General features: G+C 41.8%; 20 protein-coding genes across 20 annotated transcripts; 12 read left to right on the forward strand and 8 right to left on the reverse strand.

Annotated features, from left to right (window-relative positions):
* Window positions 1–219: 219 nt before the first annotated feature.
* Window positions 220–738, forward strand: NESG_00243 (uncharacterized protein; the record flags this gene model as incomplete). Its single annotated transcript, XM_053047897.1, has 1 exon — window positions 220–738. One exon carries the CDS (start codon window positions 220–222, stop codon window positions 736–738), a length of 519 nt encoding a protein of 172 aa, XP_052905722.1.
* An 806-nt stretch (window positions 739–1,544) lies between these two features.
* NESG_00244 (uncharacterized protein) lies at window positions 1,545–2,120 on the forward strand (the record flags this gene model as incomplete). The annotated part of the gene is made up of 1 exon (XM_053047898.1): window positions 1,545–2,120. The coding sequence occupies one exon, from the start codon at window positions 1,545–1,547 to the stop codon at window positions 2,118–2,120; it is 576 nt and encodes a 191-aa protein (XP_052905723.1).
* A 16-nt stretch (window positions 2,121–2,136) lies between these two features.
* On the forward strand, window positions 2,137–4,326 carry NESG_00245 (uncharacterized protein; the record flags this gene model as incomplete). Its single annotated transcript, XM_053047899.1, has 1 exon — window positions 2,137–4,326. The coding sequence occupies one exon, from the start codon at window positions 2,137–2,139 to the stop codon at window positions 4,324–4,326; it is 2,190 nt and encodes a 729-aa protein (XP_052905724.1).
* Window positions 4,327–4,794: 468 nt separating this feature from the next.
* Window positions 4,795–6,327, reverse strand: NESG_00246 (uncharacterized protein; the record flags this gene model as incomplete). Its single annotated transcript, XM_053047900.1, has 1 exon — window positions 4,795–6,327. The coding sequence occupies one exon, from the start codon at window positions 6,325–6,327 to the stop codon at window positions 4,795–4,797; it is 1,533 nt and encodes a 510-aa protein (XP_052905725.1).
* Window positions 6,328–6,474: 147 nt separating this feature from the next.
* Window positions 6,475–8,028, reverse strand: NESG_00247 (uncharacterized protein; the record flags this gene model as incomplete). Its single annotated transcript, XM_053047901.1, has 1 exon — window positions 6,475–8,028. The coding sequence occupies one exon, from the start codon at window positions 8,026–8,028 to the stop codon at window positions 6,475–6,477; it is 1,554 nt and encodes a 517-aa protein (XP_052905726.1).
* A 68-nt stretch (window positions 8,029–8,096) lies between these two features.
* On the reverse strand, window positions 8,097–8,630 carry NESG_00248 (30S ribosomal protein S7e; the record flags this gene model as incomplete). Its single annotated transcript, XM_053047902.1, has 1 exon — window positions 8,097–8,630. The coding sequence occupies one exon, from the start codon at window positions 8,628–8,630 to the stop codon at window positions 8,097–8,099; it is 534 nt and encodes a 177-aa protein (XP_052905727.1).
* A 204-nt stretch (window positions 8,631–8,834) lies between these two features.
* On the forward strand, window positions 8,835–9,122 carry NESG_00249 (uncharacterized protein; the record flags this gene model as incomplete). The annotated part of the gene is made up of 1 exon (XM_053047903.1): window positions 8,835–9,122. The coding sequence occupies one exon, from the start codon at window positions 8,835–8,837 to the stop codon at window positions 9,120–9,122; it is 288 nt and encodes a 95-aa protein (XP_052905728.1).
* A 733-nt stretch (window positions 9,123–9,855) lies between these two features.
* On the forward strand, window positions 9,856–10,824 carry NESG_00250 (uncharacterized protein; the record flags this gene model as incomplete). Its single annotated transcript, XM_053047904.1, has 1 exon — window positions 9,856–10,824. The coding sequence occupies one exon, from the start codon at window positions 9,856–9,858 to the stop codon at window positions 10,822–10,824; it is 969 nt and encodes a 322-aa protein (XP_052905729.1).
* A 559-nt stretch (window positions 10,825–11,383) lies between these two features.
* On the reverse strand, window positions 11,384–13,711 carry NESG_00251 (uncharacterized protein; the record flags this gene model as incomplete). Its single annotated transcript, XM_053047905.1, has 1 exon — window positions 11,384–13,711. One exon carries the CDS (start codon window positions 13,709–13,711, stop codon window positions 11,384–11,386), a length of 2,328 nt encoding a protein of 775 aa, XP_052905730.1.
* A 442-nt stretch (window positions 13,712–14,153) lies between these two features.
* On the reverse strand, window positions 14,154–15,197 carry NESG_00252 (uncharacterized protein; the record flags this gene model as incomplete). Its single annotated transcript, XM_053047906.1, has 1 exon — window positions 14,154–15,197. The coding sequence occupies one exon, from the start codon at window positions 15,195–15,197 to the stop codon at window positions 14,154–14,156; it is 1,044 nt and encodes a 347-aa protein (XP_052905731.1).
* A 15-nt stretch (window positions 15,198–15,212) lies between these two features.
* Window positions 15,213–17,156, forward strand: NESG_00253 (uncharacterized protein; the record flags this gene model as incomplete). Its single annotated transcript, XM_053047907.1, has 1 exon — window positions 15,213–17,156. One exon carries the CDS (start codon window positions 15,213–15,215, stop codon window positions 17,154–17,156), a length of 1,944 nt encoding a protein of 647 aa, XP_052905732.1.
* A 24-nt stretch (window positions 17,157–17,180) lies between these two features.
* NESG_00254 (uncharacterized protein) lies at window positions 17,181–18,008 on the forward strand (the record flags this gene model as incomplete). Its single annotated transcript, XM_053047908.1, has 1 exon — window positions 17,181–18,008. One exon carries the CDS (start codon window positions 17,181–17,183, stop codon window positions 18,006–18,008), a length of 828 nt encoding a protein of 275 aa, XP_052905733.1.
* A 679-nt stretch (window positions 18,009–18,687) lies between these two features.
* On the forward strand, window positions 18,688–19,674 carry NESG_00255 (uncharacterized protein; the record flags this gene model as incomplete). The annotated part of the gene is made up of 1 exon (XM_053047909.1): window positions 18,688–19,674. One exon carries the CDS (start codon window positions 18,688–18,690, stop codon window positions 19,672–19,674), a length of 987 nt encoding a protein of 328 aa, XP_052905734.1.
* A 329-nt stretch (window positions 19,675–20,003) lies between these two features.
* On the forward strand, window positions 20,004–20,438 carry NESG_00256 (uncharacterized protein; the record flags this gene model as incomplete). The annotated part of the gene is made up of 1 exon (XM_053047910.1): window positions 20,004–20,438. One exon carries the CDS (start codon window positions 20,004–20,006, stop codon window positions 20,436–20,438), a length of 435 nt encoding a protein of 144 aa, XP_052905735.1.
* A 798-nt stretch (window positions 20,439–21,236) lies between these two features.
* NESG_00257 (uncharacterized protein) lies at window positions 21,237–22,238 on the reverse strand (the record flags this gene model as incomplete). The annotated part of the gene is made up of 1 exon (XM_053047911.1): window positions 21,237–22,238. One exon carries the CDS (start codon window positions 22,236–22,238, stop codon window positions 21,237–21,239), a length of 1,002 nt encoding a protein of 333 aa, XP_052905736.1.
* Window positions 22,239–22,299: 61 nt separating this feature from the next.
* Window positions 22,300–23,064, reverse strand: NESG_00258 (uncharacterized protein; the record flags this gene model as incomplete). Its single annotated transcript, XM_053047912.1, has 1 exon — window positions 22,300–23,064. The coding sequence occupies one exon, from the start codon at window positions 23,062–23,064 to the stop codon at window positions 22,300–22,302; it is 765 nt and encodes a 254-aa protein (XP_052905737.1).
* A 247-nt stretch (window positions 23,065–23,311) lies between these two features.
* Window positions 23,312–23,572, reverse strand: NESG_00259 (uncharacterized protein; the record flags this gene model as incomplete). Its single annotated transcript, XM_053047913.1, has 1 exon — window positions 23,312–23,572. The coding sequence occupies one exon, from the start codon at window positions 23,570–23,572 to the stop codon at window positions 23,312–23,314; it is 261 nt and encodes an 86-aa protein (XP_052905738.1).
* Window positions 23,573–23,584: 12 nt separating this feature from the next.
* On the forward strand, window positions 23,585–24,091 carry NESG_00260 (uncharacterized protein; the record flags this gene model as incomplete). The annotated part of the gene is made up of 1 exon (XM_053047914.1): window positions 23,585–24,091. One exon carries the CDS (start codon window positions 23,585–23,587, stop codon window positions 24,089–24,091), a length of 507 nt encoding a protein of 168 aa, XP_052905739.1.
* NESG_00261 (uncharacterized protein) lies at window positions 24,078–24,716 on the forward strand (the record flags this gene model as incomplete). Its single annotated transcript, XM_053047915.1, has 1 exon — window positions 24,078–24,716. One exon carries the CDS (start codon window positions 24,078–24,080, stop codon window positions 24,714–24,716), a length of 639 nt encoding a protein of 212 aa, XP_052905740.1.
* A 16-nt stretch (window positions 24,717–24,732) lies between these two features.
* Window positions 24,733–25,155, forward strand: NESG_00262 (uncharacterized protein; the record flags this gene model as incomplete). The annotated part of the gene is made up of 1 exon (XM_053047916.1): window positions 24,733–25,155. The coding sequence occupies one exon, from the start codon at window positions 24,733–24,735 to the stop codon at window positions 25,153–25,155; it is 423 nt and encodes a 140-aa protein (XP_052905741.1).
* Window positions 25,156–25,169: the final 14 nt, after the last annotated feature.

Raw genomic sequence — 25,169 nt, forward strand, 5'->3', positions numbered from 1 at the left:
AGGCAGTTATATATTACAGGGCATGCTAGGCATAAAGAACACTACATAAAATACAAGAATAAGTGATAATTGGATTTCTTATAGATTGATCTACTGTATATTATGCTATTAGTAAAATGTGTGTGCATTGTATTTCTCTGCGTGTAGACAGCTTTAATTAAAATACAAAATTTAGCATGTCTTTGCATATAACCAAAATATTCTTTTATGAATTAATTAATGTCTGATTTACCATACTACTGCCATATATGCGATGTGGTTGTTTACATTGAAGACAGAGTGCAGTGTCCCCGGTGCAGAGAATCCTTCTTAGAGCTGCACACTGAGGATGTGGATGAAGAAACAGACGAGATAGTTAATTCTGGGGGCACGTGCATAGGAGGATTCCTGAGCCTAAGCTTCTTTAGATGCGCACCGCAGCAGCCCCTAAGGCCAGAAAAGAAAAGAACAATTACATCAGACAGAAGAAACTATGCAATAGGCCCTGAAATAGACGACATAATTACAAGGCTACGAGATGAAAGGGGCATAGACGAGTGCCCTGCTTCAGAAAATCAGAAGTCCTCGCTAGTGCTAGAATACCTTCCAACCTCAGATGTGTGCACAATATGCTTCTGTCCATTTGAGGAGAAGAAGAAGGGATGTAAGTATCCTTGCAGCCACTATTTCCACCAGGAGTGCTCTGATGCCTGGCTCAAGCTGCAGTCAGACTGCCCAGTTTGCAGAAAGTCTCTATGACTAAGCAACTGTGGATTAAGTTACTGGATTTCTCTGCCTTGAGTGCATAGTGCCTTTTACCTGACCAGCAATGTACATGAATATTAACTATTACCTCTCAGGCTTTGTTTATAAGACAAGAAACCGTGAGAGGCACTGCTTGTCTATATAGGGTACTATGTCTCTTAGACTCTTCTTATTCATTCATGCATGCATAATTAATCATCTTTGGGTAAGAGCACAGAGAATCCTTCTGGAAATTTATATAATTCTAATGTCTTGTTGAAGGAGGTTTATAAATAGAGAACACGAAATAAGCATTAGTAAGATTATATAACTAAGTCTAATATTTCAGAGAAAATTAAGATATCTTAAATAAATTCAAACACTCTGAAGCCATTTATATACACTTCTTTCTAAGTTATGCATGCCAAAAACTTATCTTATTTATAGATTAAATTTACAGAGTCATCTTCACTATTCTATTCATGCAGTAGAAAAGTAAAACCTTTCATATAATTATGCATTTTTATGACAGTAGTAGCATAAAGAAAAGTACTGTGCAAGCACAAAAATACATCTTCCATAGGACTGAAATATCTGGTCTTATGGTTACCATTTGGGTTTCTATTGCAGGCAGTGAAGAACTGCAAAATTACCTACTATTCTGCTAAGACATTCTATGTAGGAAATCGCACTTGAAGGAGTGCATAAGGCTCTTACTGCTCAGATTATTGCTGCATCAGCAGTGCATGATACGAAGCATGCCTGGTCTCTGCAAGTGGAATGCTATGTATTTCTAATGCAGCACAAGAAAATATTTAAGAATGGAAAAGAACAGTAGGGCAGGCCTGTTCAGCACGCAGATGTATGCGGACCTTCTAATTGGAAGGCTTGAAGAAGTAATGGGCCCAATAAAGCCAGAGGATATATGTAAAATAGATAAGTCTGTGAGCATAGTAATTGTTGATCCATATCTAAGGCTGCAAAGCATTCACGCAAAATTGGTTGGAGGCACTTTTACGCACATAATACTTCCGGATAGCAAAAAAGTAGATATCGACATGATAATGCCAAAAAGCAGACAGAAAAGAAATAGTATCCATCTAGACAGTAGAATACCATCACAAAAAACAGAAACCTGCATGATTAAAAGAGAAGAAGTTCAGAGCCTGGAGAAATTACTAGCATATGCATATAGACCAGAGAAGCACCTTTTAAGCGTATGCGAGATGGAAATAGAGAAAGCTCAGTGGATATTTGAAGAACTCCATAGGAATAGCCACCTGAGCAGCAAAGAGGGACCTACTTTGTATCTTGTGCTCATGCAGGATGACTCTCTTTTAATTCCCTTTCCACTGAGTAGATACTTATCAAAGCAGAAAGAAATTCTTAAATATTAATTTGTTTTATTTATTAATGGAAGAAGCCATACGGAGTGTAGAAGAAAAGGAAGGCATCCGCTTAACGTGGAATACCTTCTCAAACACAAAAGCCGAAACAGCAAAGAATATCATCCCTCTGGTGTGCCTGTATAAGCCAATGCACGGGTATCACAACAACTCACTGTTGCAGGTAGGGTATTCTGCGGTTAGGTGCTCAAAGCCAGAGTGCGGGAGTGTTCTGAGCCCATACTCCTCCTTGGACTTTGGGGCCAAGCATTGGGGATGCATCTTCTGCGGGCGCATGAACATGCTGCCACCGCACTACAGAGACATAACACCAGAGAACCTGCCATACGAGCTGTTTGGGGATAGCACAACTGTCTTCTACAAAGGAAACAAGACTGCTGGATACAAGAGAACATACTGGTTTGTTGTGGATGCATGCAGTTTTGATGAAGAGAGGCACCTGCTGCTGAAGGACGGTCTGTTGACTGCGCTTGCTGGGATGAGTGACGATGACCACATTGGGATAATTCGGTACAGCGCAAACATTGAGATAATTAGCTTGGAGAATTTGGACGTGCGGAAGGTGCATGTGTTCCCGGCTGTTGAGTATACAACAGCAGTGCTTCAGAAGGCCTTTTCCCCAGGGACGGGCACTTCTTCTCCTTTGTTTAAGTTCACGAGGCGAAAGGGAGACTGCTGCGCATACATTGAGCAGATCTTTAAAAACCTTCAGATAAACTCATTCCCAGTCCCTGCGGTTGAGAGAGCAAAGAGGTGCACAGGCAGTGCGATACAACTGGCAAGCACCATCATACAGAATACGTGCGCTGAAGGCACTGGGCACATGATAGTCTTTACACAAGGCCCGTGCACATATGGACCGGGAACCATTGCAGCTTTGAGTCTTAAGCAATCACTTCGAATTGCAGGAAAGGATCTTTCCAAGCTATTTGCAAAGGAGTCAATATACGAGACCATAGCTAGTAGCATGGGGGCCAAAGGGCATGTCATTGACATTATAGCTGCTGGAATTGATGACTTCGGGTTTGCAGAAATGAGAAGCCTAATTGAGAAAACAGCAGGTACATCTGTGTTTGCCAGAGACTTCAACCCATACATCTATAAAGAGTCAATAAAAAGAATGTTCATGAAGGATGATAAAGGACATGCCATGCAGCGGGTATTTGATGCACGCACAACAGCAAAGGTAACCAAGGGATACCGCATAAAGAATGCAATAGGACACGGGTTCGAACAAAACACAGACAAAAAGCAAAATTATGTCTGGAAGCAGGGAAGCTTGTTTGACCGGTCAACAAGTGCTTTGGTTTTTGAGCAGATAGAGGATGCGCCTGCAGGAGCATCTGTGCACATGCAAATATGCACGCGGTTTATAGATAGCACCGGAGAGGCATTTGAAAGAGTAACAACAATTGCCAGGGCATTTGGAAACTCGTCAAATATAAACCAGATAATTACTGGATTTGACCAGGAAGCAGCGTGCGTCTACAAGGCAAAGGAGCTCTCCATCAATGCAGACAACGGAGATGGAATCGATGTAATAAGGCAGGCAGACAGGTGTCTGATCAGGTTTATGCAAAGGTTCTGCACATTTGAGAAGGACAGTGCCAGCTCAATTCGAGTGCCAGGGACTGTTTCTTTCTTCCCGGAGTTTCTGTTCTTCCTGAGAAGGCTTCCTGCTCTGCACACAGACGGGCTGAGCTTGGATGAGGTGGCGTACCAGCGGGCAATTCTTCTGAACGAAGACTCTCCATCTACTATGTGTATTATAAGGCCGCCCCTGGTTGCCTTCCACTATACAGGAGAGAGGTACCCAGTTGAGCTGGACTCCAGGTCTCTCAAGTCTGATGTGGCTTTGCTTGTGGACACATTCCACGACGTAGCCATATGGTATGGAGAAAACATAGCAGCCTGGGTGAAGTCTGGCATAAAAGATGATCCTGAGTACTGGTTCTTCAAGGACATGCTTGAGTCTCTGGAGAAGGAGGCCAAGGCAATTGTTGACAAGCGCCTTCCAGTTCCTAAGCTCACAAAGTGCGACCAGTACAGCTCGCAGGAAAGAATTCTTCTGTGTAAAGTAAACCCTGCCTCGTCTGTGGCCAACAGCATGTCTGGAGAAGGCCAGACAATTGTAACAGAAGACATCGACTTTGCCAGATTCTATGAATACTTGATAAAACTTGTAGTGGCTTCATAATAAATGAAATAGTGACATCTCTTCTTTTTCAGCAGTATTCCACATCCATTCTTGCCGTGCAAACATTACTAGCACTGGGTGTTCACAAAAGCGTATGACCCGAATATTCTAGGGTGCTGCAAAGATATTCCTTCAGCATACATATTAGAGAGTTTAATGCAAGGCATATTTATTCAGTATCCCTGTAGGGCATATTGAGTGTTCTGAAAAGCCCCCAGCCAAGTACTTAGCCGTTTGTAGAAATAATTCACTTTTCTGTCATTGAATAGTAGAAAAGTACACAGAAGAACTAATTATATCACGGGTAGGTGAATTAGAAGTATCAGATGTACTTAGAGCAGGATGGCTCTAAATCAATACTAGTAGGCATGTATAGCACCATATGCACAATTGACTTTCATTAAAAAATCCTATATTATGGCGAATCACTGCTTCTTTTCCTATAAATTTGTAGATAATTTGTTATGTTTAAGAACCTGGTGGGCATATGTTTTTGAGCTCGCAAAGCCTTTGTGCAAGATTGTTGTAGGCTATGTACATATTCTGGTATTCTACTTGCTTTTGGAATAGAGTATTTCGAATTGCAATGAACTCATTGCTGATGACATAATTTTCCTGCTTCTCCTCACTCACTGGTATTTTTATTTTCGTTGCTTTAATTCCAAGCTCCTGCTTTAAAGCACTAATTATAAGTGAAATTGATTCTAGCGTATTTTGAATGTAGCTAATAGAATCTGTCTGAACAGCCATGTAGGCATTCTGTATTTCATCGGTTGAGTTATTTTTAAATAGTTGTGAGATGGTGATGTACCCACTTTCATTCTCTCCAATGCCATTAACCGCCTTAGTAGATGGGATCTTCAAGTTCACAAGTTTTCTGTGTGATTTGCCTTCTTCATTTGAGGATTCTACTGCAGAGACAATGCTTCCAGGAGAATTCTCAGAATTAGTTCCATTATTTGCAGTGGTAGACTCTGTGTGCTGGTTTAAATTATCCTGATCTCCTTCGGATAGTGGAATAGTGCTGATCTGCACTGTACTATTTAAAGCTGCTGGGGCCTTAAGGCTTAGATCAATAAGGTCATATGTATGCTCCTTCTCCTTGGCAGCTTCGATAAAGAGCGCATTAAGATCATCAAATTCTGACAGCATTTTATATATTAGCTCATACTCCATGAAAATCTGCGTGCTTGCTGCACCAAGAATCTTCTTGGTATTTTTTATATTCGGATTATTTGAAATCACAGACAGAAGGTGGTAGTACTTTGTATGCACCCATACCAGCCTATCAATCATTTGGTTTCTTAGAATGTCTCTTACAAGGCCCCCAATAATCGCATGGCATCTGATTCTTTTGCTTTTTGTATTCTCGTTTGCAAGAGAGTTTATGCAGTATGAGTCACTTAGGTCCTCAAGCAAGGCATAGAACCTAGACATTTCCAGATTGGAACTTGCTATTTTCAGAAGAGTAGATGAAATGTACTCTGGAGACATGTTATTTATGATCAGAGAGACCTCAGGAGTTGCTGTGCGGGCTAGCTTGGAGTCTTTAAGTGGATGCCTTGGGAGAATCGGCGAAAAAATATCTGTCACACCTTCGCTTTGCACTTGGCAGTATATGGCTGCCATCTGTGAATTCGGCATATGCATTTTTCTTAGATTTTCTGGGGGTGTAGCGCACTCATAGCCATCCAGGCCCTTCATCAAGTGTTTTCGTAAGTTGCCCCCATTTTTGACTCTGTATGTGTACGTGTTCATATCCAAATTTGCATCTTGCGTGATGGGTGGATTGCTTTTATAAATATTAATGAATACTTGGTCCATATTGTCTAATGTATTGTTGAAAATGCACAAGTCTGTGCCCCCATAAAGCCCTCCTTCCACCACCTGGTGGTTCACTCTTTCATAGCACCTGTATACAGTGTTTGCATTGTGCGATCCACTTATTACAAACGCACTTAGAATGTACAGAAGCGAAGTTATTTTTCCAAATATATCCATACGGCTTCTGCATGGAAGAACACATATATATCCATATAATCTGATGCATGATCCATTCATATTTGCAGAAGAAAGGTTAATAGAAGCAGGCAGCAGACAGGCCCTCCTAAAGTGCCTGCATTCAAAGGTCTAAGGGTGTTTTATCACTTATTTATTCATATTTCCTTTCCATTGCTGTCCTTTGCACTTAAACTGTGTAACAAGTATAAGATGGTCTGACGGATAATGGTGCGTAGGGAACCCCACTATTTTAGATACATATTCCTCATCAACCGGACCAAGCGAGCAGGCAGGCTTTAGTCTATCGTTATACCAGATATAATCAATCACTCCAGCAAACCCAGGCGTATAGTTAGTAAATCCCATATTCACAAAAGAGTAGCTCTCTGAGAGCGAAAGATTATGCGTGTATCCCTTGCTGCTATACGGCTCGTATGAGAGTCCCAGCAGGTCCTTGGCATTGGGCTTAAGTGTGCCGTTTGCGTACATTTCATAGAGTGATGAGTTTGGGAGAGAGTTGAAGTCTCCACAAATAACCAGTTCTGCATTCGGGTATCTCTGCATAATTGCATCAACCTCCCGAAGCAGCATGATGCCCTGGAGAGTCTTTACATCAGGGTACTCTGGATCCCAGTGCATGTGCGTGTTCACTACAACTGTATGCCGCCCTCCCTCTCTCTCAAGCACAATGGCTAGCCCTATGTTGTCCCGGCTTAAAAAGCGGTTTGCAATGTGCTCCTGCTCTGAAATGACCTTCTGCGGGAACAGCTGCGACAAATAGATGCACCTCTGCTCTATCATCTGAAAGAAAGAGCCCTTCCAGAAAATGGCGCACCCATCCACCAGGCGCTTCTCTCCCTCTACCATGGTCCGAGCCCGTGACTTCTGGTAGAACACCGAGTCATAGTCGCCTCTTATTTTAAACTGCTCCCTGAAGTAGTCTGAGTAGCTGCCTGTGTCCATTTCCTGGATGCACAGAATGTCTGCTCCATACAGCGTGGCCTCCTGCAGAATTGTTGCCTTTCTTGTCTCCCACTGCAGTGCCCAGGCAGGCACGTACGAAAAGCTCTGACTGTTCGCATATGTCGGGCAGAGAATATTATATGTTGCCACTGTGAGTGTCTCTGTGTACTCAGTGCTTTCTTCCTGGGGGGCGAATATCCACTCTCTCTCCCAGTACGGGAAGTTCATTGCCACATTGTCTCTGCAGTATCTAATTACTCCGCACCCGCCTGACGTGTTATACACAATTTGGATCTGCCCAATTAGCGGGTTGTCATCTAGGTCCAGCTTCTCCATCTGGTACAGCATCCCGAACTCCAAGGGAATTGACGACAAAAGGTTGCTTCCTAGCCTGAGCTCCTTTAGATTAAATAGTTTCCCCAGCTCCCTGGGCACTCGCTTAATGCGGTTATGGGACAGGTCTAGAACACTCAGGCCAGTCAGCCTGGATATCTCTGAAGGTATCTCGGATATGCTATTGTACGAAAGAGATAAAGTACTCAGTGCCTCCCAGCTCATTATTTTCGGTGATATAAGCTTGAGTCCCTGCATGGACATGTCAAGTCCGCATGTCTCGTCCACTGTTTTGTCCCCTAAGGCCTTCCTGTTTTGGTACGGCTTGTAGTGCCGAAAGGGCCTGGCCACTTGTATGCCGCCGCTCTTTTCCCTGTGCGCTGCGCCAAAATTGTCACCATCCATAGAAGAAAACAAAAAGAAAGAAAACAAAAACCCAGAGAAAAAGGTAGAAATCATAAATAGTCGTTGTTTTAATAGTAATTTGCCAGGAAAAGTGCCTTCTTTCCAAACATCTCCTCAAACACCACTCTCATTGGCTCAAATCTGTTTGATGCCTCTGCCTTGTGCTTTGCATCAATTATCATCTTCTCAAGCTTTGACCCATCCTCTCTTACAACGGTTCTTCTGTCTACGATGTGGGATGGTGCGACTAAATCATTAACTACTTTCTCCTGGTATGCAGTGTGTGTGATTGGGGACTGTATAACTGTTTTTCCTCCCTTGCCGATGGCTTCTTGCACTATTCTATCTCTAATTATGAACACAGTTCCATTCAGAATGCTTTCCATCTTCTCAATGAGTGCCATTTTCTGTTTCTTCATGGCAGTCATGATACTCTCGGAAACGGCAACTGTTGTGGTAAGGATGCCTTCCTTTTCAATTGCTGTTATTTTAATTGCAGAGTATTCTTCCTCTGGGATATCTGCTCCTTTTATGGCATTCTTGATTAAATTAGCTACTTGCTGGTTCTGGTTGCTATTTGAATCTTCTCTCTTAAGTGACATGACAGGGTGTAAAAAATAAAAGAAATAAAAATGGGGCAAAATTGGAGAGACTGCAGAGATGCAGGTGCAGGGGGATTTCAGAGTGTGCTATGGTGCTGTCTCGGTCTGGGCTAGTATTTCCCCGGGGAATCTTCCTGTTTGCCGCGATCTTGCACTCTTTGAATTTCTTACTTTAATTTAATTTTTCATCCCCTGGTAAGAAGAATGGCCAAGTCAAAGAACCACACAAATCAGAACCAAAACAGAAAGGCACACAGAAATGGAATCCACAAGCCAAAGGACTGGGAAAAACTACCAACCAGAGGAGTCCCTGCAGCAGCCCTCAAGAGCACAAGAGAGGAGCACAAGAGACTTCACCCAGTTGGAAAGAAGAGCTTAATGTCCTTTGAGGAGAGATTTGCCAAGGAAATGGAAAACCCACTCATTAACAGAAGAAGAATGATCAAGAAGATTGGAATTAGAAAGATGGCTCTTAACGGAATCTACCTATAAGAAGGCTAAATAAATAACTATATTGCCATATACAGCTGTTTTATTCAGGCGTACATTACGGCTCTGTTTTTGCTGTGCAGCACAAATAATTCTTGGTTATCCTAGACTGCAATTATTCAGCTGTTTTTTTCATTTCTTATGCTCTCTGCCATAGGAAGTAATTGCCTATAGGAAAGGTATATATTGGATTATATCCTAGTATATAATAGTATATCTAGCTGTAACTATGTATGGTTTCTTATACTTGCAGTTTGCTTGTACTTCTAGCTGTGCATTTTTCTTTGAAAATACTTTGTAATCTGTCTACAGCAATAACCTTCTTAGGCACACTATCCATCTAGTTTCAATCTCTATAGGATTACTCCATTTCTTAACTGTTCCCTACAGAAAGTCTAACTAGACTGCTATATCTGGCTTGCTAGATACACATACTATCTTCATAAAGAATTCACTTCTACTTAAATACTCTGTCTTAGTATACATAGTTTGAATAATTTTCTGTTTGCATACTGAGAACTCTCTGGTTGTATATATGAAAATATTCCTATAGCATACAACCAGGGAAGTGTGCTATGTCTGCAAATACATAGAATTCTTCCATTTCCTGAGTGCATAGAATATATCCTTCTTTGTGCTATGCGTGCACAGTGTGATTTTCGTGGTTCCTTCGGTTTGTGTTCATTTTTATTTTGGCGGGCATTATGCTTTATAATTCTTTGCAATTTGCTTCTTCATGGGTATTACAGGTTTACTGCCTATGCTTAAAAATCATATCGACTATGTGGAGGTGTCAGATTTAAAGGGGCTTAAGATAGGAGTAGATGGATACTCCTGGCTGTACAAAGCCATCACAGTGCATGCGTCTGATATATATCTGCGACCTAAGGACCCAGAGGTCATAAATAAGTACGTCTCTTTTTGCATTAGAAAGTGCCAGGCACTAATTGCACACGGAGTTGAGCTATTCTTTGTATTTGACGGGGAAGAACACCCCATGAAAAAGAGCACCAACCAGAAAAGAAGGGACCGAAAGGCACAGATGCAGAGCAAGGTAGAGCACCTTATTGCAAGAGGGAATATTAGAGATGCCAGGCCGCTGATGAGCCGGTGCATGAAGGTGGACGCAGATATGGTAAGCAACCTGGCTGCAGCTCTGAAGAAAATTAACGTGCCCCACATGATTGCACCCTACGAGGCAGACCCCCAGCTTGTATACCTAGAGAAAAAAGGAAGAATTGACTGCATCACCACAGAAGACAGTGACTTAATTGTCTATGGCGCAAAGAAGATACTGTTTAAGCTGAATGAAGCGCATGGTGGCGAACTGTATAATAGGGAAAAAATCCTAGCAAGCTGCTCTTTGCCAATAAAGTGCCTTCTTACACAGCTGAAGGAGATTGTGTCTCTGAGTGGATGCGATTACACTGACGGCATAAGCAAAGTGGGGCTAATCACTGCGCATAAGCTGATCATGATGCACAAGACAGTTGAAGGCTGCATTCAGTATCTTGCGCAGAAGCAGAACAGCGTTACAGATCATATAGATGTCTGCTCGAAAGTCATTTGCACATTCAACATGCACGTGGTAAAAGACCCAGTCACTGGCCGTAGAGTCCACCTGGCAGACTCAACAGAAAAAGCAGCAGCCGACATCTCCTCGTTTGATGATGTGTCTTTTCTGGGGCTTCTTGAGCCTGTATAACGTCTTGCCTGCATTAGCATCAGCACATTTTCTATGTGCAATTCAAACCAGTTAATCACGTAAAAATTAAATGTCTTATAAGATTATTTATTCTATTGCTAATTCTATTAAAAGTACTTGCTATGCCTAGTGCATAGGCTTCCATGCAGCAAGAAAAATAATCAAATTATTTCTGTATTTTAACTGGCATTTTTACTTCATACGTGCATATGCACAGCATAGAAGAATCAGACACTATATGTTTGATTTTTGTCACACATCAATTCAGACAGAATTCAATAATTTGTGAAACATCTGAAGTACTTCTAGATAGATAAGTAATAATGGTAAAAATATTCCATACGAAGAACCATTTCATCATAATATGGAGAGTGCTCTTTCTGCGCTGTGCATATGTATACTGAACAGATATTTAAATAAGATTTATTCTGGTGTATACTTATGCAGTACTTGTATTATGTGGCTGCCTCTAATAACAGCATATTTTGCTGGAGTCTATTTTAGACTTACTACGCTGTCTTCTTAAGAATATGCAGCACTACCTGAATTGAGATTTCAGCTAGTTTGATGGAATCTTGAAGATCTCTTTTATTCTTTTGCATAAAAGCTGGTTTTGGCTGTACATCTCTAGCAGTCCTGTCCCAAAGAGCTGGTCTTTCTTTTCTACATATGGAAGAATGTAGAAGACATGCACTGGCAAGTAGTTTCCATTGCTAAACACAGATGTGTCTTCTTTGCTTTCCAGGCACTGCTGCAAGCTGATAACTGCCTGCTTAAACGTAAATGTGTGCGAGAAGACTGAAAACCGCTCTATGTGGACCAAGAAGTAGGTAGTAATATACTCCAGAATAATAGACCGTGTTTTCTGCACAAGATATGTGTCTATTAGCAAAAAATGCTCAAGCTTTCTGTCAAGGACATCTGCCTTTGTAAGAAGCTGGTCTATAGTGGTTCCTACAAGAGAAAGCAAGTGCACCGTGAAACACCCAAACATCATTTGTGCTAGTTTTGTAAATCCAGCCTGAATCTGCTCCATTGGTCCTTGAGTGTGCTCTTCTGTCTTCTTCTCTTTTGTGCTTTTTTCTATAATAGACATAGACATATGCGTAATTAATGAAAGAATATCATTTGGCAGCTGAATAAACTCAGAGATTGCAATAAACTTCCTGCTTGTGCAGTGCATGAAAATAGACGGGCCTAATGCGCTTTCTTTCTCTTCTGGGTTATTCCACCTCTCTATCTCTCCCGAAATAGAATCTTCTGCATGGTACTTAATCTCTTCAAGCTCCTCCTCGCTTACACGTGATATTGCTTTAAAAACTGCTTGCATTGATGCAAGAACCCTTCCCAGCGCATCTGCTGCAGCCTCCTCTATTTTTATTTCAAGCCCTGCAATTCGCACCTTAGCAAACCTTCCAAGTGCCCCCAGAACCCTTTTTATCGCTCTCTGGTACTTTTGCAGAAATGGCATAGTGTGGTCTGCTGTTTTCTCCAATTCCTCCACTTTTTCAACTAAATCCATGAGCATTTGCTTTCTGTTTGCAAAGCAGCTGATGAGTTCTACGTCTTTGATCTTATCAGATATATCCACATGTGCAGGAAGGACATCAGCCAAAACATCCCGCATAGTTGCAGATATTTCCAATGCGCATCCGTGTATAATTAGTATTGCATCCTCTGACCTAACTAAGTGCACGTTCATTATAAAGAGGTCTGTCTCTACACTGTTTTCGTCTTTTGTAAGGTGCCCGTACTTGCTGTAGAACAGCTCATTATACATAAGACTTGCTGAGTCCAGCCTGTTTATCTTTTGTATTCCATAGGCAATGGTATCCTCGGCTGCACCCTCTGTGTCTTTTGTAAGTCTTTTAAAAAACACTGAAATCCACTCAACGATCTTTTTGAAAATATCCTCTTCCAGAACAGAAGAGTCGTAAAGTGGCAGGGAGACCTGAGCTGTTTTGTTAGATGCCTCTCTATTTAGCCAGATTTCTTCATAGAGCTCTGGGTTATACCGGTACTTTTTACTGCTTGTGCACTCTTCTTTTCTTTTATGCAGTATGGTTTGTATATTATGCAGCAAATTAGACACTTCTGATGCAAAGACAGCAAGCTCCCGCGAGAGTATCTGTGCCTCGTCTTCCCCAGTGACAACCTCTTTCTTGTGCATTTCTTTATGCATTTCCCTTGTGGCCCTATTGATTATTCGCACCATGCACTCATTTGTAGACTTGTATACTGGAACTAGCGCACAGCCTGCAATCTTCTCTAGCACCCGAATGTCCACAGGCGATATTCTAATGACTCCTTGCAGACTATCCTTTATCCTCCCCTCTATCTCTTTTTTGACCTTCCATAGCCCATTCTCTGTGCGACACTTCACTTCCATCCGCGCCTCTCTGTCTTCTACACACTGGATATTATTCATTATTTCGCTCAGTCTGCCTGCATGTATATCACCTATTGTCAGCATGTCCACTGCTAGCGCCTTTTTTATTTCAGATTCCTTTAAATCTCTTATGTACTTTTCCTGCTCCTGTTTTAGGTCCTCTATGTGCTTTCCTATACTGTCAGACTGCACACTTTTAATAAGCTCTGTCAAGCATGCTTCCACCTCTGTGATGTTATGAGATGCTGCTACTATTTCTTTGTGCACCTTATGGTATGTAATTGCAGAGTTTTTTAACGGTTTTGTGTTTTCTGCTATCAGTGCTTCAAGCCCAGCAGAGAGCATCTCGTATGTACTTTCAAACTCATCCTGCATCTTCTCTGAGTCAGATATTCTTTGCATGGCAGGCCCTGGAATATATTTCTCCTGCATTACCTCTGGAAAGTCTATTCTTATCTTTTTGAGCGCATTCTCCAGCTGCCTAAGATCCTGCCCCATTGCAAACAAAATATTTCATATGTTTAATTAAATCCTTGGTAAAAGCCTTCATAAATTTCCATAGAAAATGCAGCATTCTTTTTAGATTTTTCTGTAATTATTCCAGGACCTCTTAACTGCATCTCAGAAATTGCGCTAGTAAGCACACACTGCGGACTTAAATAGTTTCTACCACAGCAAGAATCCTTCTCAATGTACTTTCACTTGGTCTTTCTGTCCTGATTTCTCTGGAGAAACATTTCTTTCACTCGGTCAAAAATACTTTTATGCATGCTTTTGTGAAAGTACAGTCTTCTTATATCACTCTACTACAGCTAATACTTAATTTAAAGAAATAAGACTCTTATAAGAAATTCTTTTGTAAGAACACATATAGCCCGTTGTACTACACTATTTGATCTCTACGCCCAAGCATTACAAATGTATATAACCTGAATAACCTTTATTCTTTATCTGTCTTTCTATTGATTTGGTAGTATCTGATCCTGCACTGTCTATCTGTTCTATCTGTAAGCTCCTTTGAGATCTGCCTCCATACATGTTTTTCTGATTTTTCAACTGCTTTCAAAAGCTTTTCATCCTCCTCTGGTGACCAGGGCTGGCTGTTCTTTGCTGGGTCTAAATAGTATATATACCGCTCCCTGCATTGAAACTGCGTTCTAGTTGGGACATATTTGCACACTTCTCGCCAGTTGCCCTTCTTGCACTTGCTCACTCCTTTCAAAAGCGCACGATTCTCTTCCTCCGTCCACCTCCCATGCCGTATTTCTGGGTTCAGCACTCTTTTATATCTGTACATGCACTGCCGCGAGGTTTTATTCTTAAAATGCACTGCTATCTCGGTCCAGCTCTTTTTCCCCTCAGACTGGACGAGCTCTGCAAGATGCTGGTCCTCTTCCTCTGTCCACTGCGAAGTAGGCCTGCTCTTCTGCAGCTCAAGGTATCTGGAGTACACAGAAATAGGCGCTCTTCTTACTGTTTTGCATATTTCACTCCAGTCACCTCTATGCTTCCGTATTTCGTTGTCTTCCTCTGGTTGAAACTTATCCTGCCGGTATGCCGGGTTCTGTGGGTGGTACCACAGACGCATGCACTCTTGCACTGGTTTTTCTATCTCTTTTGAGAGCACACCCCATACTTTGCTTTTGACCTCTGGGAGAAATACTCTTTCTGCAATGAAAAACGCGTTGATCTGCGAGAGAACACGCTGTGCCTCGGCTGTTAGATCTACATTCTGCTCTGGATTATTCGCTGGAGCATACGAGCTGGACTTCTTTAAACTCTCTGTCTGCGTCTTCTTTTTTGTTTTCTTTTTGTATTCAAGCAATTGCTTTCGCATAATCCCCAGAACATCCAGTTTGCTCATTAAGTCCAAATACTCTTCATGCAGTCTGTTTTGTAGGTCTTTGTTTCTTTTTATTATGGCGACCTCCTGCACGCCGCTAGACATTTCATCGGAAAAACTTAACAGCAAATCTTCATCCATAGAAAAAATTTACAAATGGGGGCAAGGAGAAACATAGCTGGATTAATTTCCGCAGTAACAGGACAGAGCCAGAACTCACGCTTGCTCACCCGATCCTACGACATTTTGCAGTCTTTTTTTACTAGCCACGAAATATTCCGCGGCTACACAGAAAAGATTCTGGGTATTGACTTGGGGACAACGAACTCGTGCGCTGCTGTGCTAATGGAAGGAGACAAGCCGAAAATTATAGAAAATCTGAAGGGCAGCAGAACCACCCCTTCTGTAGTATCGCTCTCTGGCGGGAAAGTACTAGTAGGGGAGGACGCTAAGAAAGAAATACAGAATACACCAAGTGGAGTTGTCACCTCAGCAAAGAGGCTGATGGGCCGGAAGTACACTGATCCAGAGACTGTCGAGCACATGGAGACTGTTCCGTATAAAATTGTTCCGCATGTAAATGGAGATGCCTGGATTGAGGTGGATGGGAAAACATACTCACCACAGAAAATCGGGGCTGAGGTGCTTAGGTATCTAAAGGATTCTGTTGAGTATGTGCTGAAGGAAAAGATCACTAAAGCCGTTATAACAGTACCTGCTTACTTCACTGATGCGCAAAGGCAAGCCACAAAGGTTTCAGGTGAAATTGCAGGCCTAAATGTACTGCGTGTTATAAATGAGCCAACAGCAGCAGCTCTCTCATACGGCATTGACACCTCTAAAGACGGGATAGTTGCAGTTTATGACCTAGGGGGCGGCACCTTTGATGTCTCGATACTTGAAATAAAGGATGGTATATTTGAGGTCAAAGCAACCAACGGAAACAGCCATTTGGGCGGAGAGGACTTTGATGCTGCATTGACAAACCACATAATATCGCGAATAGAAAAAGAGCATGGAATAGCGATACGAAGCAACCTTGATGCGCTACAGCAGGTTCGGAAGATGGCAGAGCAGATAAAGTGTGTGCTGTCTGAGCAGGAGCACACAGTAGCAGACTTTTTATTCCCGCATACTTCAGATGCAAAATCTGAATCGAGCAGGAGCATATCACTGCACATTACTAGACAGGAATTTGAGAATCTAATTGCACCTTTAATTGAGAAAACGCTGTCTCCATGCAAGGAGGCCATGCTTGATGCAGACATAAAAAAGGGCTCAATTGATAATGTAATTGTTGTAGGCGGCATGACACGAATTCCTGCAATTAGAAGGGCGGTTGAAAAAGTATTTGGTAAAGCAATTACTCCCGGTGTAAACCCGGATGAAGCTGTCGCTGCTGGTGCTGCAGTGCAGGGAGGAATACTTGCAGGGAAAATGCAGGACTATCTGCTGATTGACGTGGCGCCGCTCAGCCTAGGAATAGAAACACTTGGCGGAATATTCAGTAAAATTGTAGAGAAAAATAGCTCAATTCCAATTAAAAAAACGCAGACTTTCACAACATCAGAGGACGGGCAGCCCTCAGTAACTGTAAAAATATACGAAGGAGAGCGGCCCCTGGTGTCCCATAATAAATATCTTGGAGAACTGGTCCTTTCTGGAATCCCTCCTCTTCCTAAAGGGGTGCCAAAGATAGAGGTTACCTTTGAGGCGGATGCAAATGGAATATTCACGGTCTCAGCAAAGGACAAAGAAACACAGATAGCACAGAATACAAAGATCGAGCCATCAGGTGGCCTCTCCAAGGATGAGATTGCTTCCTTGATAAAAGAGGCAGAAGACGCCCGCCTGCAGGATGAAAAAGAAAAACTTCTAATAGAAACAAAGCAGAAAGTAACCGACTATATTAAGCAGCACCATGAGATAAGAGCCAAGCTTAAGGGCAGCCTTAAGCCAGACACACTGCATAGACTGAACAGCAAAATTTCGGATCTTTTGGCTTATATGGAGAAATCATCGGCTACTAAGGATGAGCTAGAGTACTATTTGGCAGATTTAAGAAAAGATGCAGGAAGTGCCTGGAGAGACCATAAATAAATAAACTAATTTAAAAACAAAAAAATGCCATGCGCGAAAGAGACTATGAGTTTGAAGCAAATAATTGCAAGCACGGATGCAAATTCAAAGTGTATTGACTGCAATATGACCAGGCCGCAATGGGCATCCATTACGTACGGGGTATTTCTCTGCCTGAACTGTGCAGGCGTGCATAGATCATACGGTGTAAAAGTGAGCATGGTGAAAAGCCTGAGCATGGACATATGGAATGACTCAGAAAAGAAAAGAATGGAGCTTGGGGGCAACAAAAACTTTTTTGAGTATGTGCAGAAGAATGGGCTAGAAGGTCTGCCAAAAAAAGAGCTATACACATCAAGCAAAATGAAAACATATGTAGATGCTCTGCAGAAAAGTGTTGAGGAAATATTCCCGCAGGCAAAGACAGCAAGTCCATCATCCCCAAAAGAAAGGAGGAAGAAAGTAGAAACAACTCCCTCCCCATCCACAGTGAACGTGTGCTCTGGCTCTGGCAGCGGTATAGATGCTGAGGTCTCTCAGAGCAGCTACGTAAACATGTACAACCAGGCATCTACCATGGCTATGCCAGCACTGGGCAGCCTTCAGACAGGCATATCAGAGGTCTTTGGGAAGGCTGCCGAGTACTTCAGCTATGCATCTAGCACTATTTCCGAGCAAATCTCTGAGAAGGTCATTACGCCTGCCTCAAGCATGATTAAAGAAAGGGGTGAACAGCTTTCTGAGTACATTAAAGGAAAAGATAAGAATAGAAGGGCGCAGGAGAAAGAGTCTTCCAGGGAGGCAAAACCAAAGCCTACAGAGAAAAAACCGCACACAGGAAGCACAAAAGCTTCATATGACAAATGGGATTAGATTCAATAAAGGAATTGCATATAAATTTAGTATTTTCGAGTAATGAAGTTACAACAGCGCAGATACTGCTATTCTATCACGTAGTATTGCATGATTCTTGCTTCTAATTATCTAACGTATCTTCTAAATGGCTAGACATTAATATGTAAGATAATTATTGAATAACTACAGAAAGAAGGCACTAATTTGAAGATGTCTTGCTATGCAGAAGACCAGTCTTAATGGCATTTGATGCGTACTTCGCATATATAAATTTTCTATTCTCAATTAAAGAAACAAGAGAATAAGCTAACTCATAGCCAACAGAGAGGCACACCAGGCGAAGATAAGCTTATTACTCGTTTATTTGTTTAAAACAGTGCTTTTCCATTAAATTCCAGAAAAATAATTTTTAACTGTGTTTGTCTTTTTGATTTTTTACCCAACTGAAGATCTAATTGATTAAAATGCGACAAAAATCATGAAAAAATCACGGAATGCATCTCTTAAAGTACTGCAGAATAAATAAGAAAAAGGAATTCGGGTTGGATAGTTTTTTGTAAAGAGGATTTCCTTCTTTCTCTTTCATGCACTTATATGTGAGAAGTTTTAAGATCATTTTGATGCTTTCTATGGGACTCAATCTTCAGCGAACGAAATTATAATTTAACAAGCATTTTTTTTATAAGATAGACAAGCAATGGATAATGAAGAGCCTGGGCGAAAACAAAAAATAAGCATGCTTCTGACCTTAAAGAACATACAGGAACTAAAAGACTACCACGAGCGAGGACTTTTCCCCGTCTTTAATACAAGATTCCAAAAGCGAGATTTTAAGAAGAAAGCAAAAATGTTCATTACCACCAATAAGGGCATGCTTATGAGGGAGGTAAATGGGGTGTTCCTAATGGCAGTTGCAAACAACGATCTGGAGCGCATCCATAGTATATGCAGATACGCCCATGACAAATCCAACCACTGCAAAACTGAGGACAGCTGGAAGAAGATACGCACACACTGGATGGGCTTTCGGAAAAAGCACATAGCGGACTGGATTTCCAAGTGCACAACATGCCAGTCAGAAAGCCGCGCTGCAGTCGAGGCAAAGCCCGCCAAGAATGTCGTGCCGCAAATCCGCCCTGTCTCCACCACCTTCTCTATGGAGAGGCTGCAGGTTGACTGCATAAGCATGAATGAGTACGCAATGCACAACGACGGGTTCTATTATCTTGTCCACTGCATGGATGTCCACTCGCTCTACCACTTTGCCTTTCCCCTCCAAAGAAAAGATCCGCGCGAGTTTGCGCAGTGCCTTGTTGCCTTGCTTGGGAAGGAAGGATGGCCCCACATTATTCAAACAGACGCAGACATGATGTTTTTCTCCGATGAATTATCCAGCTTATTTGCCTTCAACCAAGTCCTTCACATATACCAAACAAATGAGTACTCCCACTCTCTGTCCATAATCCGAAGGACAAGATCTGCTTTAAAAAAGAAGCTTATCAAGAGAATGAAGGCCAAAGAGTGCCTTTACAGGTGGATTTCAGTTCTTTCAGACGTTCTTTCAGAGTGGAACAATGAATTCTCTCTAAGCATTATGGGCAAGCCAAGAAACTTCTTTAAAACCCTCCCTCCGGATATAGATCGGTATATGCATCTTCCAGTTGACTCTGCGCCTTCTCAGTGATACATGCGCTTTCTAGGTGATGTGTCTTTTTAGTAATAAATTGCTCCTCACTAAATTAGTTTGACTTGCCTGAACCATCCTTTTCTTAATAGCCATCAAGTGCTTTTCTTGTAAATATTCCTTCTGTTGTATTTTCTGTCTTTAGCGCATCTTTGCGAATAGCTTATTGCCATAGAAATACTTTTGTGCCCTGCCCCTTAGTCGTATACCCCTTATTTATATGTTCTAATGCTCTGTTTTTTCTGCGCTCAAATTTCTTGTAATTGAACTGCATTCAGAATACTCTCCACTGCACATAAAGATTTTAATGTTTTAAATTGCATTTCCCAATGCCTTCACAGTCTAAGGAACAAAAAGAACTAATGCTAAAAGAAAAGGCAGAAATAGGACGGTCTACGTGGCGTCTACTGCATGGAATTGCAAGAAGATATCCAGACAGCCCAACGCGACAAGAGAAGCAGGCAGTTCATGATCTTCTGGGGTCTTTGCATATTATCTACCCGTGTAAGCCCTGCGCATCAGCATTTTCTCTGTTTAAAAACAGTCCTATACTAGATACCACAAGTAGATCCTCCCTTATATTTTCAATGTGCACATTTCATAACTTTGTGAATATTAAACTTGGCAAGCCATTGACTGACTGCTCTGTATACACTGCTGCACAGCTGAGCCCACTTGCCAGAAGTTCGCCTCCTGGGATAATTAAAAGGCTACACGATGCAGCACTTTCAATCATACAAAATATTAAAATGTCTTATAGATAAGAGTGCGTGTGCATTCTTATATAGATAATTTGATCGGCTTCATTGTGAATGTGTCTTTACAACACGTATAAATAAAGAATATTCTTGCATAAATGTATCTTCTGCTCTTAAATACTTGGTCTCTTAAAAGGGAATATTTTCTACTTTAATATTTATTCGAAAACTCAATCCTTTAAATAGTTTTTTCTATAAGAATTATAAACTCTTTATATTATATATAGAGTTTTAAAACAAAGAGATTTATGTTTGGATGAATTAAAAATGGCTTTTGAATATCAATATTATCTTAGATGGAGAAGCATTTATTAATATGTATGTCTCTTCCTGACTGCTGCTTTTATGATGGGAGTGGCCTAGCACGCTTTTCAGATGGAAGTTGAGATAAAATTGCGCACTATTGAACAATAGGCCAGCATCTTGTATTCAGGTAATATTAGTACAGTCTGTTTATTCTAACTGCTTCTGCCAATACCAAGTGCACAAAAACTAACAGTTCCTCTATAACTGTATAATATAACTGTAATTAGATACTCTTAATAGGCTCTTATCTAAATACTCAAGCCATTCGGGTTTCTCTTCTCTTAACAAAATGATAAGCTGTACTCTTTTTATGCTGAGACTTTAATTATGCGCACCAGATCATAAATAATATTCTGAGGCTGTCCTAAGTTTAATATGCATGCTGGCCCTGTTCATATATGGGTAATGAGATGTAATTCATGCATTCGAATTATACTAGTGTGTTCTTAAAATCCCATATCCTTCAGCATATGGCAGCACATAAACAGTGTAAAAGTGCTAGTCACGCCATGAAATATCCACAGTATCGGTTCTGTATCGCTGTGTGACCTTGCATGACCTATCTGTGCACTTGTACCCACTACAAATCATTTTATATGCCGTATGTGCAATCATAAGACCGTTGTCTATGCAGTATCTCTCGTCTGCGCTGTAGCCTACGCCTCCTCTCTGTGTTGCCATTTTTGCTGCCATTTCCTGGAGCCTTCTATTGCACCCAACTCCGCCAACAACAAGTATTTCATTGGAGGAGGTGCATGACATTGCACGCTCGGACACCTCTACCAGCATAGCAAAAGCTGTTTCCTGGACTGAGTAGCAAATGTCTGCCTTTAGCTCTTCGGTTAGCTTCTTGCCAATAAGATACCTCTGCACATATGAAAGCATCCCAGAAAATGACACATCCATGCCTTTTATAACATATGGGAGTGCTATGTAGTTTTTTCCCTTTCTTGCCATTAGCTCAATGTTGTACCCAGGAGAGGGGTCGTTTGGAATATCCAGCAGGCGCGCCAGCCTATCCAGGCAGGAACCTATTGCAATGTCGAGTGTTTCTCCATACACTTTGTACCTCCTGTCATGGTATGATATGATCTGAGTGTTTCCTCCACTCACGTACAGAACTGTTGGGTTATTAGACTGCGTAATAAACCTCCCCATCTCTATGTGGGCAACACAGTGGTTGACAGGCACCACAGGAATGTTGTACATCTCAGCAAAGACTTTAACAAACGTAGCAACCGCGGACAGGCACGAACCAACCCCTGGCCCTGCCGTATATGCTAAGTAATTAATGTCCGATATTTTAATATTTGCTTTGCACATGGCCTTCTTAAATACAGTCATAGCATTCGTTTGGTGATGCTTTGCAGCATCTGTTATTTTAAAACCATGGCCCTGCGGTGGCACATACGTAGCCCTTTCATTTGCCAAAATCTTGTCGCCATTTACAATGCCTACGCCAAGTTTATTCGCGCTGCCTTCAAAGCCAACAATAAGCATAAAATCTTTATTAATTTTACATGTCCATTTATTCAAACTTACTTATCATGAGTCAATAGAATTACAGGGCAAGGGCTCCTGCCATGCACCCCAAAAGAACAAGAGGAGAAGCTGCGCTGTTCTTTCTTTCCACGCCAGTTCTTTCAGATCTGTCATCGCCTGATCCAGACGAGCCTCCAGGCCCGTTCATGTCCACGCCGGAAAGGCAGTCATCGATGTTTACAAAGGAGTACCCTGCTGCGCTTCCCATGCTGACTACATCAGGCACAATACAAAGCTCAGACTCTCTCTGGTCGTGCTGGAGAACAATGTAGGAAGAGGACTGTGGTCTAACAGACTTCAGCTTCAGCTTCCATCTGTTGATCATGTTGTCAGAGTCATCGTCTGTTCCGTACATGTCGTAGTTGTAGTTGATAAGAACTAGGTCTAAGTCATCAATTATTTCAAGAACTGTTTGGTTTGTGACATCTGGCTGGTTGATTGCAATGTACTTTGTCTTCTGCCCTGCTACTTCGTCAAGAACATTAAGCTCTCCCACAATGGCCTCCTTTATCTCATCGGCGCTCATTTCGCTGAAGTCGTAGATTGGGTTGGTTCTGAGACCCACGGTGTGGCCGTCATCTACTGCCTGTCTGATTACCTCAGCCACTCCGCCGTGGTCAATATTAACCGTGGAGAACATGAATGTGGCAGGGACTCCTTCATCGGTCAGAGTCTGGAGAAGTTCAGGGCTTGTCTGTACAGGCCCATCACTGAAGACCAAGGCTATTTGTCCTGGCTTGGCGCACTGGCTGGGGGCTCTTAAGCAATTTACAGCTCCTATCATCATTGATAACAAAGAAATCTTCATATTCTGGAGACACAACCATCTATTAATACTAGGCAATTATGCTTATATAAGAATTATTGTGTCAGGCATGCTTTTTTGAGGGTCTATTTGCAGTGTTTAAGAGCTATTAGTATATACATACGCATCCTAATTAAATGTTAAATTAAATGCAATTAAAACACTCAATATATTCATATTTAGAAATATACAAAGTAGCTTATGCCCATAGCTTAGTATACATGCATTAATCATCTGGCAAATCCATAGAAAATGGTCTGTCGCAGTCGTTTATGCCTACTTTTCTTTCCTTTCTAAATACATAAGCGTCTGGCTTTCTAAACATCCCTCTGCCGCCATTCTCGTCGAGCAAAAGCCCTTCGTACGCGTATATTTTCTTTTCTACTGAGTGCAGATCGCTCTCAAGCTTCTTCTTTTTTGCAATGTGCACTTCCAGCTGCCGGTGGAGGTCATCTGTTGTCTTTGAAGAGATGCTTTCCAAAGTCATTCAAATTTTTTTATGAGAGTCCGTCTTATGACCATTCGGGACGTATATTACGTTAAAGAGTGCAACAGGAAAAACCTGTCAGAGAATTACCATCTTCTCTTTCTTACGTACATGGTTACCATGTATTCAGAGTCCTGTTTTGTGGCAGAAAACAAAAAAGGCGAAATAGTAGGATATTCAATTGCAAAGCTAAAGGACTATCTGGAAAAAGACGAGGTTATCCCAACAGATGCCATCTCTGGATACATGCTCTCTGTTGCAGTTGACAAGGCATACCGAAACAGAGGTCTGGGAAAGATTCTCTTCGCAGCGGCTCTTCATGGCATAATAGGCGTGCTGCGCAGAAAGACCTCATCCTTTAAGGTGTACCTCAATGTGCGCCCAACCAACCTATCAGCAATAAACATGTACGAAAGCACCTTTCATTTTACTAAAGAAAATGAAGAAGAAAGCTACTATGCAGACAAAGAAAATGCTTTTCTTATGAGCAGAGTTTTTAGCATAGATGAAGGCAAATGAGCTTCAGAGGGGAAATGCTTTGATAAAATACATCAAGAAAACACCCATTGAGTATAAATACACTGTCTTTGACTATGAGCCTGGAGAGTATTTTGGCGTGCTCCACATTACGCTTCAGCTGCACATGAGCTCGCCGCAGTACATCTTTGGCCGAATAGAAAGAATAAAGTCATCAAATAGTAAAAGAGTGCCAATTATTATACTGCTACTTAGCGCCGACATAACAAGTGCGTCTGCCGCCTCTGCCTTTACAACGCTGCAAATTGACTGCATGGCAACAGGCGTTAGAATCATACCGGCATACTCCCCGGTGGAGTGCGCCAAGTATATAGAAACCATGCACTTCCAAAAGAGTGAGGCCAGCCATCTGCGAAATTACCGCGCAACGCTTGAAAAAACAAAGAAGGAGCTCTCTTCCAGACCCTCTGAGGTAGATGCGCAAAAACTGCTGTTTTTGGCCGCTATTCCAAAAGTGACGAAGAGAGACAGTGCAGCAATTCTAGCAGGGCGCAGCCTACGTGAAATAGCACAAAGCGCTGTAAACGAGTGCACTGCCAAGGAGAAGGGAATTGGTGTGACAAAAAAGAACGCAATGAAAGATTTCTTTATGCAGAAATTCAACTAGCCTCTTTTTTATTTTGATGGAGTGTGAGGGAAGAAGCCTTGAGCCAGAGCCAAAAATACCAAGAGCATCAGTTGAGAAGATAATCTCAGAAACACTAAAACCGCCCATGATGTGCAGCAAGGAGGTAAAGCAGCTGCTTCTGAATTGCTGTGCAGAGTTTGTGCACATAATTGCCACGGAGGCAAATGATGTCTGTGAGAAAGAGCAGAAAAAGACGCTTACACACGAGCACGTGTACCGGGCACTGAAACACCTAGGCTTTGAGGAGTACATTGATGAGTGCAATGAGTCTTACAAGGACCACATTGAGCAAGCAAAGCTGAGACCATCAAGGCAGAATAAGCTAAAGGAGTCAGGCCTGACCCAGGATGAATTAGAAAGGGAGCAAGAAGAGTTGTTTAGAAAGGCAAAGATGTTCGCACAGAACGAGGACAGATAGCAAAACGAACAGTA

This window comes from Nematocida ausubeli, assembly GCF_000738915.1.
Source record: "Nematocida ausubeli strain ERTm6 chromosome Unknown supercont2.1, whole genome shotgun sequence".
NCBI classification, from domain to species: Eukaryota; Fungi; Microsporidia; genus Nematocida; species Nematocida ausubeli.